Below are 14,193 nucleotides of genomic sequence, written 5' to 3'. Positions count from 1 at the left end.
AACCTTTTTGTCCTGGGGCGGCAGCGGGTGCAGAAATTGCCTCAAGGATGACGGCGGGAGTGACGTCTACCTGGAGCAACGCTGCTGCCACCCAGCACCGGCCCCCAAGGGCTGACATTTTGGGCATTAACTGCTTCGCAGCCGGGGTGTTCATCGTCCTGCCCACGCGCTGGGGTCCCTGCGCTCCCCTCCGCTGCACCGGCGATCGCTGGGGTGCGTGGCGCTCGCACCGGGCTGGGAGCGCGGGCACAGGAGCGTGCGATGCCGGTGCGTTTCCTCGTCCAGCCTTTGCACCGCTGATGGGCTCTCGCACGCGGGACCGGCCCTTTCCGTGCCCTTCCAGCCCTTGAAAGATTGAGCGGCGTGTTTCACACTTGGACAACTGCGCAGCCCTCGCACAACTGCCTGGGTCTTGCACGCTGGATCAGCACTCGCAGCTGCAGCCCTTGCGTGATCCCCCCCCCCCCCCCAAATTGCACGCTCGCCGTTTGCAGGACGGATTGGCCCTTGCACCTCTGGTCCATGCACAGGTCCAGCCCTTGCACATCCGACCCTTGCATGCCCGGTGCTGGCACGGCAGTCCAGCCCTTGCACACCTAGCCCTTGCATGCCCAGCCCTTGCACAAGTGCCTGCCCCTCACACAGACACCCACCCCTGGCACATCCAGCCCTTGCATGACTGCCCTGCCCTTGCACAGCTGTCCAGATGTGGCGTACCCACCCCTTGCACATCTGGCCCTCGCACAACCGCCCACCCCTGGCACATCCACCCCTTGCACACCCAGCCCTTGCACAACTGGCCAACCCCCGGCACACCCAACCCCTCACACAACTGCCTGCCTCTTGCACAGCTGCCTGGCCCTTGCACAACCAGCCCTTGCACACCCACCCATGGCACACCCACCTGTGGCACACCCACCCCTGTCACAGCCAGCCCTTGCACAGCCACCCCTCACACAACTGCCTGCCCCTCGCACAGCTGCCTGGCCCTTGCACACCTACCCCTTGCACACCCAGCCCTGGCACACCCACCCCTGGCACACCCACCCCTGGCACACCCACCCCTGGCACACCCAGCTGTTGCACACCCAGCCCTTCAAAACCCACCCCGGCACCCCCAGTCCTTGCACAGCCACCCCTGGCACACCCAGCCCTTGCACACCTGCCCCGGCACACCCAGCCCTTGCACACCCAGCCCTGGCACACCCAGTGCTGGCACACCCAGCCGTTGCACACCCACCCTGACACACCCAACCCTTGCACACCCAGCCCTGGCACACCCAGGCCTTCAACACCCACCCTGGCACACCCAGCCCTGGCACACCCAGCCCTGGCACACCCACCCCGGCACACCCAGCCCTTGCACACCCAGCCTGGCACACCCAGCCCTGGCACACCCAGCCCTGGCACACCCAGCCGTTGCACACCCAGCTGTTGCACACCCAGCCCTTGCACACCCAGTCGTTGCACACCCGCCCTGGCACACCCAGCCGTTGCACACCCGCCCCTGGCACACCCAGCCGTTGCACACCCGGCCCTTGCACACCCAGCCTGGCACACCCAGCCTGGCACACCCAGCCCTGGCACACCCAGCCGTTGCACACCCAGCTGTTGCACACCCGGCCCTTGCACACCCGGCCCTTGCACACCCGGCCGTTGCACACCCGCCCCGGCACACCCAGCCCTTGCACACCCAGCCCTTGCACACCCAGCCCTGGCACATCCACCCCTGGCACACCCAGCCGTTGCACACCCGGCCCTGGCACACCCAGCCCTTGCACACTCAGCCCTCTCCTGCCCGGCCGTGTCACCCCCACCCCCTGCGCCCCCCTCCCCTCCCCGCCCCGCCCCGCTCTCCCCGCCCCGCCCCTCTCCTCCCCACGCCGCGGCTCCCGCCTCCCGGGGGCGCGCCCCCGCCGCCCGCCGCCCCGCCCCTCGGCGCCGGCCCCGCCCCGGCCCCGCCCCGGCCCCGCCCCGCCGCCCGCCGGCCGCTCGCGGCGCCCCGCGCTATAAGAGGCGTCGCGGCCGGCGGGGCCGCAGCGGGCGCGGCGGGGGGAACGAGATGAGCAGCGCCGGCGCCGCTGCAAGATGCTGGATGGACACGTCCTGCTGGGATGGCTCTCCTCCTGCGCGCTCCTAGGGCTGCTCGCCTGCGCCCCGCGGCCCTCCGCCGCCTACTTCGGGTACGTGCCCCGCGCCCGCACCCCCGCTCCTCCTTTTTAACTTTCATTTTAAGAGTTTAGTGCTTTTTTTCTTTTTTTTTTTTCTTGCAAAAGAGTTTTTTTTTTGCACCTTGTCGCTCCCGCCCGAGGTGGGGATGCTGCTGCTGCGCGCTTGCCCGCAGCCTCCTGCCCTCGCTGGCCGCGGGCATCCCCTCCGCCGCCCCGGCAGCGGGGTACCGGGAGGGACGGCCCCGTCCCCGTGCCTCGACCCGCCGCTCCGAACCGGGCGACCCTAATCCCCTCGGCGTGCTGCTCTGGCGCGGCCGGGCTGTCCGGGAGCTGCAGGCCGGTGCCCGCCGGGGGCTGCCGTGCTTTCCCCGGGCGCTGCGGGACGAGGGAGTGGCTCCCCCTGCCCTTCCCCGACGGGGCGGGCGGCGGTGGCCCGCGCGGGGGCGACCCATAGCGAGGTGACCGGGGAGCTCGGCCCCAGGTGTGCGCTGTAACCTCCACCAGCACGGCACAGCCCCGAAAAAACTCTTTTTTTTTTTTTTTTTTTCCCCCAATTTAAGCGCATGCTTCAGCACCAGGCGCTGGCAAGCGGGTCCGGGCATCACCCCGGCGGCGTTATTATTAATTTTTTTTTTTGGGGGGGAGGGATGCACGCTGCTCTCCCCAGCCTGGCACGCTGCAAAGTTTATGCCCGACAGAGCTGAGGGGTCGTGCCCGTGTCCCCGTCCCCCTCCCAAGCCCGGGCTGGGGCGCGGAGCCTCCGCATCCCGCGGAGCTCACCTGGGCGCGGGGCCGGGGCGCGGCCGGCAGGGGGCGCTAGCGGCCCGGCCCGCGCCCCACAGGTGGATCCCGATCCCCCTTTTATCCCCCCCACCTTATCCCCCTTCCGTGGGAGGGGGCGGAATGAGCCGGAGGAGCCAAATAAAGCCGCTCAGCCCCTCTCTGGAAAGCCCCCTGCAGCCACCGCCATGTCGCGAGGCTTCAGCCCGCCGCGAAGGCTCCGCTGGTTTTCCATCTGTGCAGCCCCCCCTTTGCTTTTTGGGGTGTCGAGGTAGCTGACTCTCTGCCTCTTACCTTTTTTTTTTAACTATTTTTAAAGACTTGTCCCCAAATGGGGTCGGTTTGCGAGGGGAGTGGGATGCGAGCACCCGATTAAGAGGTTTCGGTGCAAGTTTTAACCAAGAGTGATGGTTCTTGCTGCTTTTTTTGGGATGTTGTGTTGTGACCGCTGGTAGGAGCCACCGGACCGGCCCTGGAGAATGTTTTAGCAGACTTGAGGTTTTTTCGCCCCCCCTCTTTCCAGTAAAACAAATCCTGGTGTTGAGGCTTGTCCATTGCTTGTGGTCTGGCAAAGTTTTCCAAACAGTGCTACTTACATCTTCTGTTTCCAACTCGAGAACCGTTTAACTTCCTGCTGCTGGGGCTGTTTTTGTGAGGAAACAGCCTGTCCTATGTGCGTAGGCTTTAGGAAAAGTCCTCTTCTCCCCCAGCAGCACGCAGAGGGCTGTACCGAGCCCGTTAGCTCATCTGTCTGCCGAAGACCACCGGCGCTGTGCAGTTGTGCTGCACCTCAGGGACTGACAGGGCTTGGAAGAAGTTTGGCCGTAACTCTCCTGTTAATCCATGAGGCGCTGGTATCTGCTGCGGTGCAGCAGGTAACTCATTCCAGTCGCTTGCTTCTGGGATTTCTCTTCTGGCCTCGTGCGGCCGGGGTAGATTGTAACTTCGGAGTGAACGCGTTTTGCCAAGGGAAGCGTGCTGCTACATCTGTCCTGACCGCTTTGGGTTATTCTCTCCGTCTCGGTACGGCTGCTGTCTCTGATTTGAGACTCCCTCTCTGGCAACAAGGAGGGGAGAGGCGGCGCTGCCAGATGCGCACCCAGCCAGATGCGCGCTCCGAGGGCCGCCGCGGTGCGCGGTGAAGTTTGCTTATGTAAAGCATCCTGCCCTCCGGTTAGAGCCGCAGCGCAGGAGCAGCATCTGCTCCTAATCTCCTCTTTGTTCTTCCAAGAGGCCTGAAGCAGAGATTGCACTTGCTGGGGACACGGGGGAATAGTCCGTGCTGAGGTCCCCACTAATCCCCAGCGTTATGTGATCTAACAAGTGTGCGTGGAAGAGCTGAGCCCTCCTTGCCCCGGGCTTCTGTGTATGGATAAGGAAAGAAATCTTACCTGGTAAAAGCTGTATGTTCCTGCAGAGCTCTTGGTGCCTCTGCAAGTGCCCTGGGAAGGCTGGTATTAGCCCTTGTTGCTGTGCCTAGATAGGTAGCCATGTGCTGGAGGCTCTGCTCCAGGTGAGGAAGCACATCTGGATTCTAATAGAACCCTTCCCTATCACCCTTTGCTCAGGCGCTGAGCTGAAATGAAGTGGGCTCTGTTAATGCAACACCCTTTCTAGGCAGGGGAAGGGATGTTCCTTCCCAGTCCAAAGCATCACCAAAGCCACCCGTGACACTTTTGGTGGCCTGCTACACCCTCTGCTCCGGGTGCTAACATCCCCGTCGGAGGAGGTGGTGGGGTGCAGAGCGCAGCAGGCGGCTGCGTTAAACAGATGTCACGCTGTCGCTGCAGCTTAGCTGCTCCGCTCCGCGGGCTGGTGGGGGATAGGGACAGCTGGGGATGATCCCTTCCACCCCATCCCCAATGGCTTATTTTGGGGAAAGAATTCAGTGTCTCCAAATGTGTGGCCTGGCGGGGAATTAGTGCATGGGGACAGAAAGCGGGCATGGTTACATGATAACAAGATTGTGTCAGCATGTAGTCATGTCTGTGCCTGCCCCGCAGGGGCAGCTAGCGAGTGGGAGGGGATGCTGGGGTGGGAAGGCGATGGCTTGGGGGCCGCTTCTTCTCTGTATGACTGGCTCTGGTGTCTTAGAGGGTTGCACAAGCAGCCGAAAAACGGTCAATGCCCTCTGGAATTCGAGCTTGGTGTACGTGCGTTGGTGCAGATGGGACCCTTGCTACTGTCTTGCTCCGTCCCCGAGCTCCCTGCTTAGGACGTGCTGAAGGTAGCGGTTCACTGTCTGGGGTGAAGGGAGGGACAGGTCTGTCCCTTGCCTAGGGTTATGCTGGCAGCCTCGGTGCTGCTGACCCCCTCCCTGGTGCAGGAGAGGAGCAGGTCCCAGCTTGACCTGGAGCTGGTACCCAGCAAAGGCAGGACCTGAAGTAATGCTGATGCCCAGCTGTGAGCAGAGCTGAGTCCCTGTAGGCACCAGCTCAGGAGGGCTCTGTCAGCCCTAATTCCTGGAAAGCAGCTGGAAGAGGCTGGCTTCAGGGATGTGGTGATGCTACAGCTCCTAAGCCTTGGCTGATATCGGGCAGCTTAATGCTAGAGAGGGGAAAAAGCACGCCTGCGAAACTGAGCGGGACCTGATGGCTTGCGGTAGGTTTAGAGTCGCCCGTCAGGATGGCTGATGATGCAGGGTGCATTTTAGGGTAGGAGTGAGTATGGGAGACTGTTACTGGCTGAGCCTACACCAGAGGGGGAAGCATTGCCTTGAGATCAGCGTCAGCTGAGACTGGCTGGTGGAGATGCACTGGCTGGTCTAAAAGTGAGCCTGCTTTTACGTTCAGCCGTCTCCTCTGCAGCTGGACTGGCTGAAAACTGATTTGCACCATATTACAGCTGGCTGACGGGGGTAGCTCGGAGCAGCCCCAGGCTGCTGGGATCCCTGAGAAAGCATTGCATTTCAGTTTCCTCCCCTCTCTGCTTTTCTTGTGCCTTACAAGCTTTGGGCGTGGATACCTTCCCTTCCTCCCCTGCCTTTCTCCGATGTGGTAGAAATGCTGTAGCGGCATCTGGGAATTGTGTCGGGTCTCGCAGTGCTGGGCTTTGGAAGTGGCAGATGACAAGATTAGCTGTGCTGGGGTGACAGGCAGGCTGATTAACTTCAGTCCTGCTGTGCCCTGGTGCTAGCGGGACGGCAAACTGGCCTGTAGAAGCTTGCTGCTTTCCCGAGCTGCCTGGTCTGTGGCTCTGAGGTTGCAACCTGTCCAGGCCATAAATCAAACCCCCTCTATTTCTTTCTGGGTGTTCTGATTCAGAGTCTGACTCAGTTTTGATGCACCCCCTCTTTTTTTTTTCTTGCTGGAAAAAGTGTTGGTTTCTGCCGCTTTTGAATTTGCTCTGCTTTCCTCCAGCAGCAGCAGGAGCCGAGCGGCTCTGCCCCCTCTGCAAACACTTGTCAGGACAGTAGTAATGTTACAAGTGGCTCATGCTTACATAGTGTTTATATTGACAGATTGCAATGTTCTTCATAAATGTAACTGATCTGTACACTGCACGCAGGCAACAGGAACCCTTAAATGCTTGCGTGGGGGAGAGGGAGGGAGGGGAAGCATAGTTTGCCCTAATTTACCAACACATCGCTAGCGAGAGCAGGTTCCTTACTGCATGGTGGGGTTTTTTGGTGTGGGAAGCCCAATGTATTTTTGTTCCCATTAGCAGGTGCAGAACAGGTACCCTGCTATGCTTTGGGTGCTGTTGGGGTAGAAATATTACAAGCCCTGCAATTCAGGGTGTGATTCTGCTAAAAGTGCTTGAGAAAGATCTGAATACTGGCCTTGAAGGGGTATTTGGGGGTTGTGACCACCTGATGGGGTGGGCTCTTACGGGGGCTAAGTTTGTGAAGTCCGTCGCTGCAAGCGTGTGGCATCAGCTTGAATGTCACATCCAATAAAAGTAAGCCCACTGGTGCTGGCAGGCTTTGCTGCCTGTTTCTTCCAGCCTGCGGTATATGCTTAGGTGCTAACATGGCTGTTGCATATCAGGAATTTCTGTACCTGTCACTTGATGGTAGTGTGGGGCTACACGCTCACGTTTGCAGCTTCGGCTGAAGGCGTGTGAACTTCTCGGGAAGCTGTTGCGTAGCCAGGCCACAGTGTGTTGGCTTTCCAGACGCGCCGGTCGTCTCTGGCATGTGTGAGATGGAGCAGCTGGTTCTCAGCACAACCCAAAAAAACAAAACCTGGACTCGGGTGGTGAGGGAGGAATGCAGCACGCAGGCAAACACAGCTGGAGCGTAAGGAGGCAGCTCCTGGGGCTGGGAGGGCGGCTTTGCCATCCCACCCTGTGGTGTTCTGCTTTTTCTAGATGGTGATGCTGGTTTTAAGGTGCTGGATTTCCTTGGAATAGGAAGGGTGTGTCTGGCTTTTTTTTTTTCCTGCTCCTTTTGAGCTGGGTGAATTGAAATGTAGAGACTGATCTGTCTGAGTCCTGACTGGCTTTTCTCCCAAAGTTGGCCTCTCTGGGTCAATTAAAAGCATTCCTTTGCGAAGGGGAACCCCATGCCCAGAAGAAGCATTTGCTTTGTGAATGCTTGAAGGCGGTACTGGAATTGAAGTGCCGTAAGGGTGGTGGCAAACCCAGGAGCACTTGGAAAAAATAACTGCATGCAGCTAAGGTCCACCAGACCTGCGTCTTCAGTCCTGGGGACCCAAGATCTGTTGAAAATTAGGTTGGGAGGTACCTGAAAGCTTCCCCCATCTGCCATGTGCTCAGAGGATGGAGCAAAACTTGATTCAGACATGGATTAATATGTCTTGGACTCATGTACTGGATTGACCATGTTGCTTGGGACTTGGGAAGCACTACCTTGTGCCTCAGTTTCCCATACTTGGAGACATTGGGGCCATCTCTGTCTGAACTCAATGTGTTAATGGACACAAAGCATACAATGCTCACCAGATATTGCATGTTTTATTAGCAGGGGTCACCAGTGCTACAGGTGACTCCCTAGGGGGAGAAGATGGCTTGTTAGGAGAATTTAAGTGATACTTGGCAAAGCAGGAGGAGGCCAGTGACTTTCCTTAGTGTGATTGGTGGTGCAGAACTAGAGACCAGGAATCTATAGGACTCTGGTCTCCTGGTGAAAGGCCTGGTCAATGATTAACTTGCTTTCTGGAAGCTGCTAACAACAATAAAAGGGAGTCCAGCCCCACAACCCCAACACAAAAAGCCCATGAGTGTTTAATAATTAAAGGCCTTGTGCTTTATCACAGGGTAATGAGAATCGCCTTAAGGCTTATTCAGTGGTAGGTAATTGAATTAGGTTGTGGGATTGGGAAGGGGGAGGGTTAAGTGGAAGGTCTGGAAGACTGCATGGAGAAGCTGATGTGATGCTCCTTAGTCTGAATCTTTCTCACCACACTGCCTTTTGTCAGTATTTGCTGCTTTCTTCATTTTTTGTCTGCTTAATCCACTGTGCTTGCAGACTTGGTGTAATTGTCTCCTGGAATAGGGATGCTCCATTCCCTTCATCTAGGGAGATGCTGACAGTGTTTTTACTCCTCATGTTTTCCTTGGTGAAATGTTGGTATTTAAAGGCTCCTTGAGATTTTTTTGGTGGAAAAGCCAAGCCAGAAGACACTGTTGAACTAAGCTATCTGTATTCTTGGAGGAGTCTCAGTAGCCAGAGGAGGTACTAAACCAGTGAGCATCACCAGTGCTTGCACTGCATGAGGCGGTTTCTGACGTAGAGCTGCACAACAGGGGTGGTGGGACCTAGAAAGCTCAGCTCATAAACGCTGAAGGCCAAACTTACCTGCCCTGTCTCCTTCCTATGTCTCTGTGCATAGCTGCTCTCTAAGAAGAGGGACTTGGATTGGATAGGGATTTTGAAGCTTTTTTGGAGACTGCTGAGGAGATGCTACACTGGAATAGCGCCATGGGGGAGACTGTCTTGAACACAAGCTCCTAGGTCAGGCCACCAGAGTTGTAAGGACTTCTGCTGCCAGAAGCTCCATATTGATCTTCTGTTCCAGTTACATGGAGTGATGCGGCAACTTCAGGGCTTGGGTTTGGTGGTCAATTGAGTTCTGTAGAGTACAAATGGGACAGCTTACCCTAACGTTTGCTGCCTGAGGCATTTGAGAGGAGAGGGCTCAATGCACTGAAACTGTCTTGATCTGCTGTGTATAAAGGCTCCCTCTGCCTAACCATGCAGCTACAGCTACCTCCTGGAGAAGGCACGCTTGGGTGGGATTGCACTTGCTTAATTCATACTAAAAACCTATGTTAGACACAAACTTCTCTACCCCAAGTTCCCTGACTGTCCAGGTAGCAACCTGCCAGCTTTCCAGTGCTTCTCAGAGGGTGTGTGTTGAAGCAATCCAAGAAGTCTCATGTACCTGGCTTTCCAGACTGCAAACACGCTGAGCCTCTGGCTTCCCTCCATAATGAAGCAGCATTTGTCTCTGCAGCCAAAAAAGCTCTCTAGTGGCTTGTAGCATGTTAATGCAATTGGTTTCTCAATCGGAGCAGCCCTCAAGCAGAGGGCCTGTTGCTTACACTGTTAAATGCTGCTGGGAGGCTACTGCTCCTCCTGCAGAATGTGGCTGCAGGGAGACTGGTGCTGCAGGTCCTGGACCAGCACATGGCCTGGCTGCAGGCAGGACAGGTAGGATACATTTTCCTGACTTACTGGAGCCAGCTCAGGTCAAGTTGAGTAGGAGCTAGAAATTATGATGCTGGGTGGAAAGGGCTAAGCCTTTACAAGCTGTGTGGTTTTTTTTTTTTGAAATCTAGTTGCAAGTTTTTCCTCTTCTCCTGTTTTTAACTGTGCTTTTTAAGGTTCCCTCAGATCGTGGCTGTAAGTGCTAATGAGTCTTATCTCTTGAGATACTGTCATAAAATACACTTATGAAGTTTATCAGCTCAGTAAGCTTTACATTTTATTGTAATGCGTGTTTGCACTGTGCTAAGTGGAACAGGGAGTATTTTGACTACATGGATAAACATAGCAGTTATGGGATTTGCTCTAGCTGATAGAAAAATCTATTCTGACTTTCTTCCCTTAGCTGTTGCAGAGAACTCTATTTCAAATGGATCAAGCAGCTCCTGCATGGGCTATGTGGTCTCCCAGTCTGCTTGTGACCTTAAATCATTCTTCTGTAAGGTGTGGGGAGTATTTTGTTAATTCAGTTGCTGAGGGATGTCTTTTGGGGGAAATGACAGGTTAAAAAAACTTGAACCCTTCCTTTGGAAGGAACACAGAGCAAAACAGCTCTTCTATACATCCACTGTAGAACATGCAAACTCAACAGTATCTGACATTAATGCTGACTCTGTGCTGGCTGGGAAGGTAACATGGAGTGTGCAGTTCATGTTGATGGGATGTCATGCTGTATAGGAGTTGGCATGAATTTTATGAGCAGATTCATTTGGCCTAACTCATTAAAATAGCATTAATTGGATAGCCAGGTGCTTATGCAATTTGGGGAAAAACTAGCTTGCTCTGACTTGTGCATTCGGTGTGTGCTGGATGGACAAGTTTCACAATCGCAGCAAAAGTTTCCTTTCTTGGAAAAACTGTTTTGAGTCTTCCAGAGACTGGAGTAGCATAATCGGCCATTTACTGTGCATAGTGGGAGGTAGCTTTTTGTGCTGTGGAGCAACATGTGATTTCCCCTAGAGGTGAATGAAGTACTGAGATGCCCATAGGAATTTTTGAGCTTTGCTTAAAAACCTGTCAAATGGCCCTGTCTGGTTAAGGCAGTCCTGGGAGGAATGGGCAGAAGTTTCGCCAGAACCTTGGTCTGCTGTTGAATTTCTCTGAAACTGAATTGTAGAGCAGCCTCCCAAAGCAAGTAGGGTCAAGCAACTGTTGCTTTCAAGACCTTCCTTTTGGAAGAGGTGAGCTGATGAGCAAAAGAATTAGCTTCCATATGCTCTTGGTCTACTTAATTTTTTTCCTCTGTTATCGGTCCAGCAAAATTAAGTTCCCTTTGAGATGTACGATGGTGTGTCTTGAGTCTGACCCCAGGTGATGCCTTCATGGGTACACACAGGTAGGTGTGACAGGCTGCCAAGATGAATGACTTTGATGCACAGAGCCCATGGCCTTGACACTGGGTTTCTTGCTTCTGTATTTTAAGCACCTCCTAACTCTGTCCCAAAAGGAACTGGTCATGACTCTTCTCCAAAAGCATCAGCACTGCCAGATGAGCATGTCTTCAAGAATACCTGTTCTAACTTCCAGTCAGAGCAAGTTATTACCCTTTAAATTCCACCTCCACAAAGTGCCTTATGTTCCCTGCTGTCATCAATCAGCTCTATGTGACAGCTTCTCCAGCTCTGCGTGTGGGAGTGTGCTGTGTGTTGCTACAGCGTGCGCAGGAGTGCACTGGTGCTAGCTGACCCCTCCGTAGGCTTGGCTGGAGGGGCCGTTGGTGGGGGGCTGCAGGATCACCAAGTGCTCGCGTTACAGAGGAGCGCCCATCTGCTGAGCTCTGGCATGCACAGCCTGGCAGGTTGCTTTCATGGCTTGTTTGCTGTGATCTTTGTAGACTTCCCCACCTGATTGCTTAAAAGAAACTGTGCAGAGGCATTGCTATGCCCTAGTCCTCATGATCTGCCTAGATCTCATTCCCAGTGTCGATCTTGCTGTGTGAACCCATGCTGAGTTGGGTGCATTGACTGGCTTTCACTATTACGGTGAGCTCAGACCTTTAAATATCCTCATTGTAATGTCTTGTCTGCTCATTATTTTTTTTTAAAGATTGATCTCATGCTTGGTATTGCAACAAAACAAAGCCAGGCAGCCCTGGGGGGCATGACTGCACTTCTGTTAGAGATTGCAGCTGAACATTGTAGGTAAAGCTGGTTTTGCATGTTGCAGAGGACCTCTTTCCAGTTCCATCTTCCAGCATTACTGTTTAGTAAGCACCTTGCTCTCTGAAGTTGCCAAGGAGAAGTGTTCAATCTTCTGGGTGTTGAGATAGCCAAGGAGCACAGTGCCTGAAGCTGAGCTTATTTTACCCTGGTGACCAATATAGTGCCTCACTTTGAATCGGTGCCTAAGAGCTCTGGTAGCTGACTACTGGCAGGTTATATATTTTGGTGGGGATCTACCCTCCTTGGCCTTAACACCAAAGCTCCTCACTCTGCCTGCAGGAAGGATAGGTGCCTTACCTGCAGGAGGTCTGCCAGATCCTTTCCCAGGCAGCTTGCTTCCCCCAAATCTTGCTTTGACTTCAGTGTCTCCTGATTCCCATGGAAAACCAGTCAGTCCTGTCTCCTATGGTTGCAGAACCTCTTCTAAGGCAGTGCCTTTCAACATTGGGGAGTGGGGGTGAGGGCACATCAAAGTATTGCAAGATACTCAGGCAAGCAAAGAATATGTACTTCCACTTGTTTAGCCTAGGAAGGCCACTGTGTATTTTGGTGTTTCTCAGATGCTTTACATCCTACTGCTCTCTAACCTCAAGCACAAGGATCCCAACCTGCCCAGGTCTGAGGGGGCCTGGATACCTCCTTCAGTAGTCTCAGAGGAGACTTCTAGTGTCCCCCCACCTCAGGTATGGGATATCCATACCCCACTGACCTGGGGCATGTCACAGCACCACATGCCCCTGCCTCTTGCAGTGGCACTGCTTGTAGAGCTGAGCTTCTCCATTGTATGGAACCGGCTTTGGTCTTGCTCAGGTGAGAGTTATGATGTGAATGAATGAGCTGTGATATGTGCTATGACATCAGAGAGTCTGGGAGGTAAGTTCAGCTCAAAGTGGGGTATTTACCTGGGAGCCAGGGCTGGGGGTACCTGGGAAACAGCTGAGTATGATTGCACTTAGCATGAGGATCCAACTTGGGCAGATCCTTTTGGGCTGGCTCCATTGGTATTGGCTACAGGGACCTCTCCCAGAGCAATCAATGGCTTCGGCAGAGCTTGCCCAGCTCAGTGACACAGAGTTTAGCTTTCTGCTCTGCTGCAAGCCCTGCTGTGCTACAGCTCTCCAGGGCTGCCCATCTCCTTAGACAAGAAACCCTATCCTGGAGCCCAAACCCCTCTGGGGACAGTTCACCAGAACTGATACTTTATTTAAAAGAACTGACTTGTTTTGCTTAATCTTGACAAAATTCTTTTCTAGCCCTAATCCTCTTCCAGTGTAAGTTGAGATCCTGAAATACCTGGGAAACTTCTAGCATAGCTCTCTTTCTGCATCTCTGGGTCTCTCTAATCAAAAGTGAGGGGGGTAGGGATGTTTTTAGCCCCTGCCAAAGATAAATCTCCTGCTGGGAGCTAGCAGGGAGCTATTTCCCAGTCTGTGGTTAGCAAGTTGATCTGACAGGCCAGAGGTGAAACAGCTACTGGAGCAGAATTACAGGGTCTAACCAAAGACCCAACACTTCCTTTGGCTCATTAGCATGACTGTGTTGCTTCCCTGGTGACTATTTCTATCTTCTGGCTTGTCCCACGTTTGACTCTGGCAATCCAGAGGCTTAGCATGAGTTTGAAGAGAGGACTGAAGATGAAGAGCTGCTCTTGGGAGAGTGTGAAGTGGACTAAACAAGGCTTTGAGCAGTCCCTGCAGGCAGTGTTACATGGCTATTCATTTTGCCTGATTAGAGCCATAGTCTCCATGCTGGAGCCAACAATGTGCGCTCGCAGCCCAGAAAGCCAACCCCATCCTGGGCTGCATCAAAAGCAGCGTGGCCAGCAGGTCAAGGGAGGTGATTCTGCCTCTCTGCTCTGGTGAGACCTCTCCTGGAGCCCTGCGCCCAGCTCTGGAGCCCTCAGCACAAGAAGGACACAGAGCTGTTGGAGCGGGGCCAGAGGAGGCCACAGAAATGCCCTGAGGGCCGGAGCCCCTCTGCTGCGGGGCCGGGCTGGGGGTGCTCAGCCTGGAGAGGAGGGGGCTGCGGGGAGGCCTGAGTGCGGCCTGGCAGGGCTGACAGGGGCTGCAGGAAGGGGGGGGGCAAGCTTGTTAGCAAGGCCTGTTGTGACAGGACAAGGAGTAATGGATTTAAACTAAAGAACAGATTTAGACTGGATATAAGGAAGAAATCTTCTATGCTGAGGGTGGTGAGGCGCTGGCACAGGTTGCCCAGAGAGGCGGTCGATGCCCCATCTCTGGCAACATTCCAGGTCAGGTTGGACTGCAGGTGGGTTGGGCTGGATGGCCTCTAAAGGTCCCTTCCAACCCAAAGCATTCTGTGCTGGCTTTTGCTGCTGATGAAAATGTATTTATAGGCAGAATCTGGTCTGCAAGGTGCAGGACAGATGCTGGGCCAAAGAGAACACTTG

The 14,193-nt window shown here is 54.7% G+C and overlaps 1 protein-coding gene across 1 annotated transcript in view; it reads left to right on the top strand.

Annotated features, from left to right (window-relative positions):
* Nucleotides 1-2,088: 2,088 nt before the first annotated feature.
* Nucleotides 2,089-14,193, top strand: part of WNT9A (Wnt family member 9A) — a 56,102-nt gene continuing 43,997 nt past the window's right edge. The window contains exon 1 of the mRNA XM_075706100.1: nt 2,089-2,183. Within this exon, the coding sequence (XP_075562215.1) occupies nt 2,089-2,183 (95 nt within the window). The remainder of the gene's footprint in view (nt 2,184-14,193) is intronic.

The sequence above is a fragment of the Pelecanus crispus genome, chromosome 2 (assembly GCF_030463565.1).
Source record: "Pelecanus crispus isolate bPelCri1 chromosome 2, bPelCri1.pri, whole genome shotgun sequence".
Classification (NCBI taxonomy): Eukaryota; Metazoa; Chordata; class Aves; order Pelecaniformes; family Pelecanidae; genus Pelecanus; species Pelecanus crispus.
The sequence above is the reverse complement of the archived record's forward strand: the minus strand, read 5'-3'. Positions and strand labels throughout refer to the sequence as shown.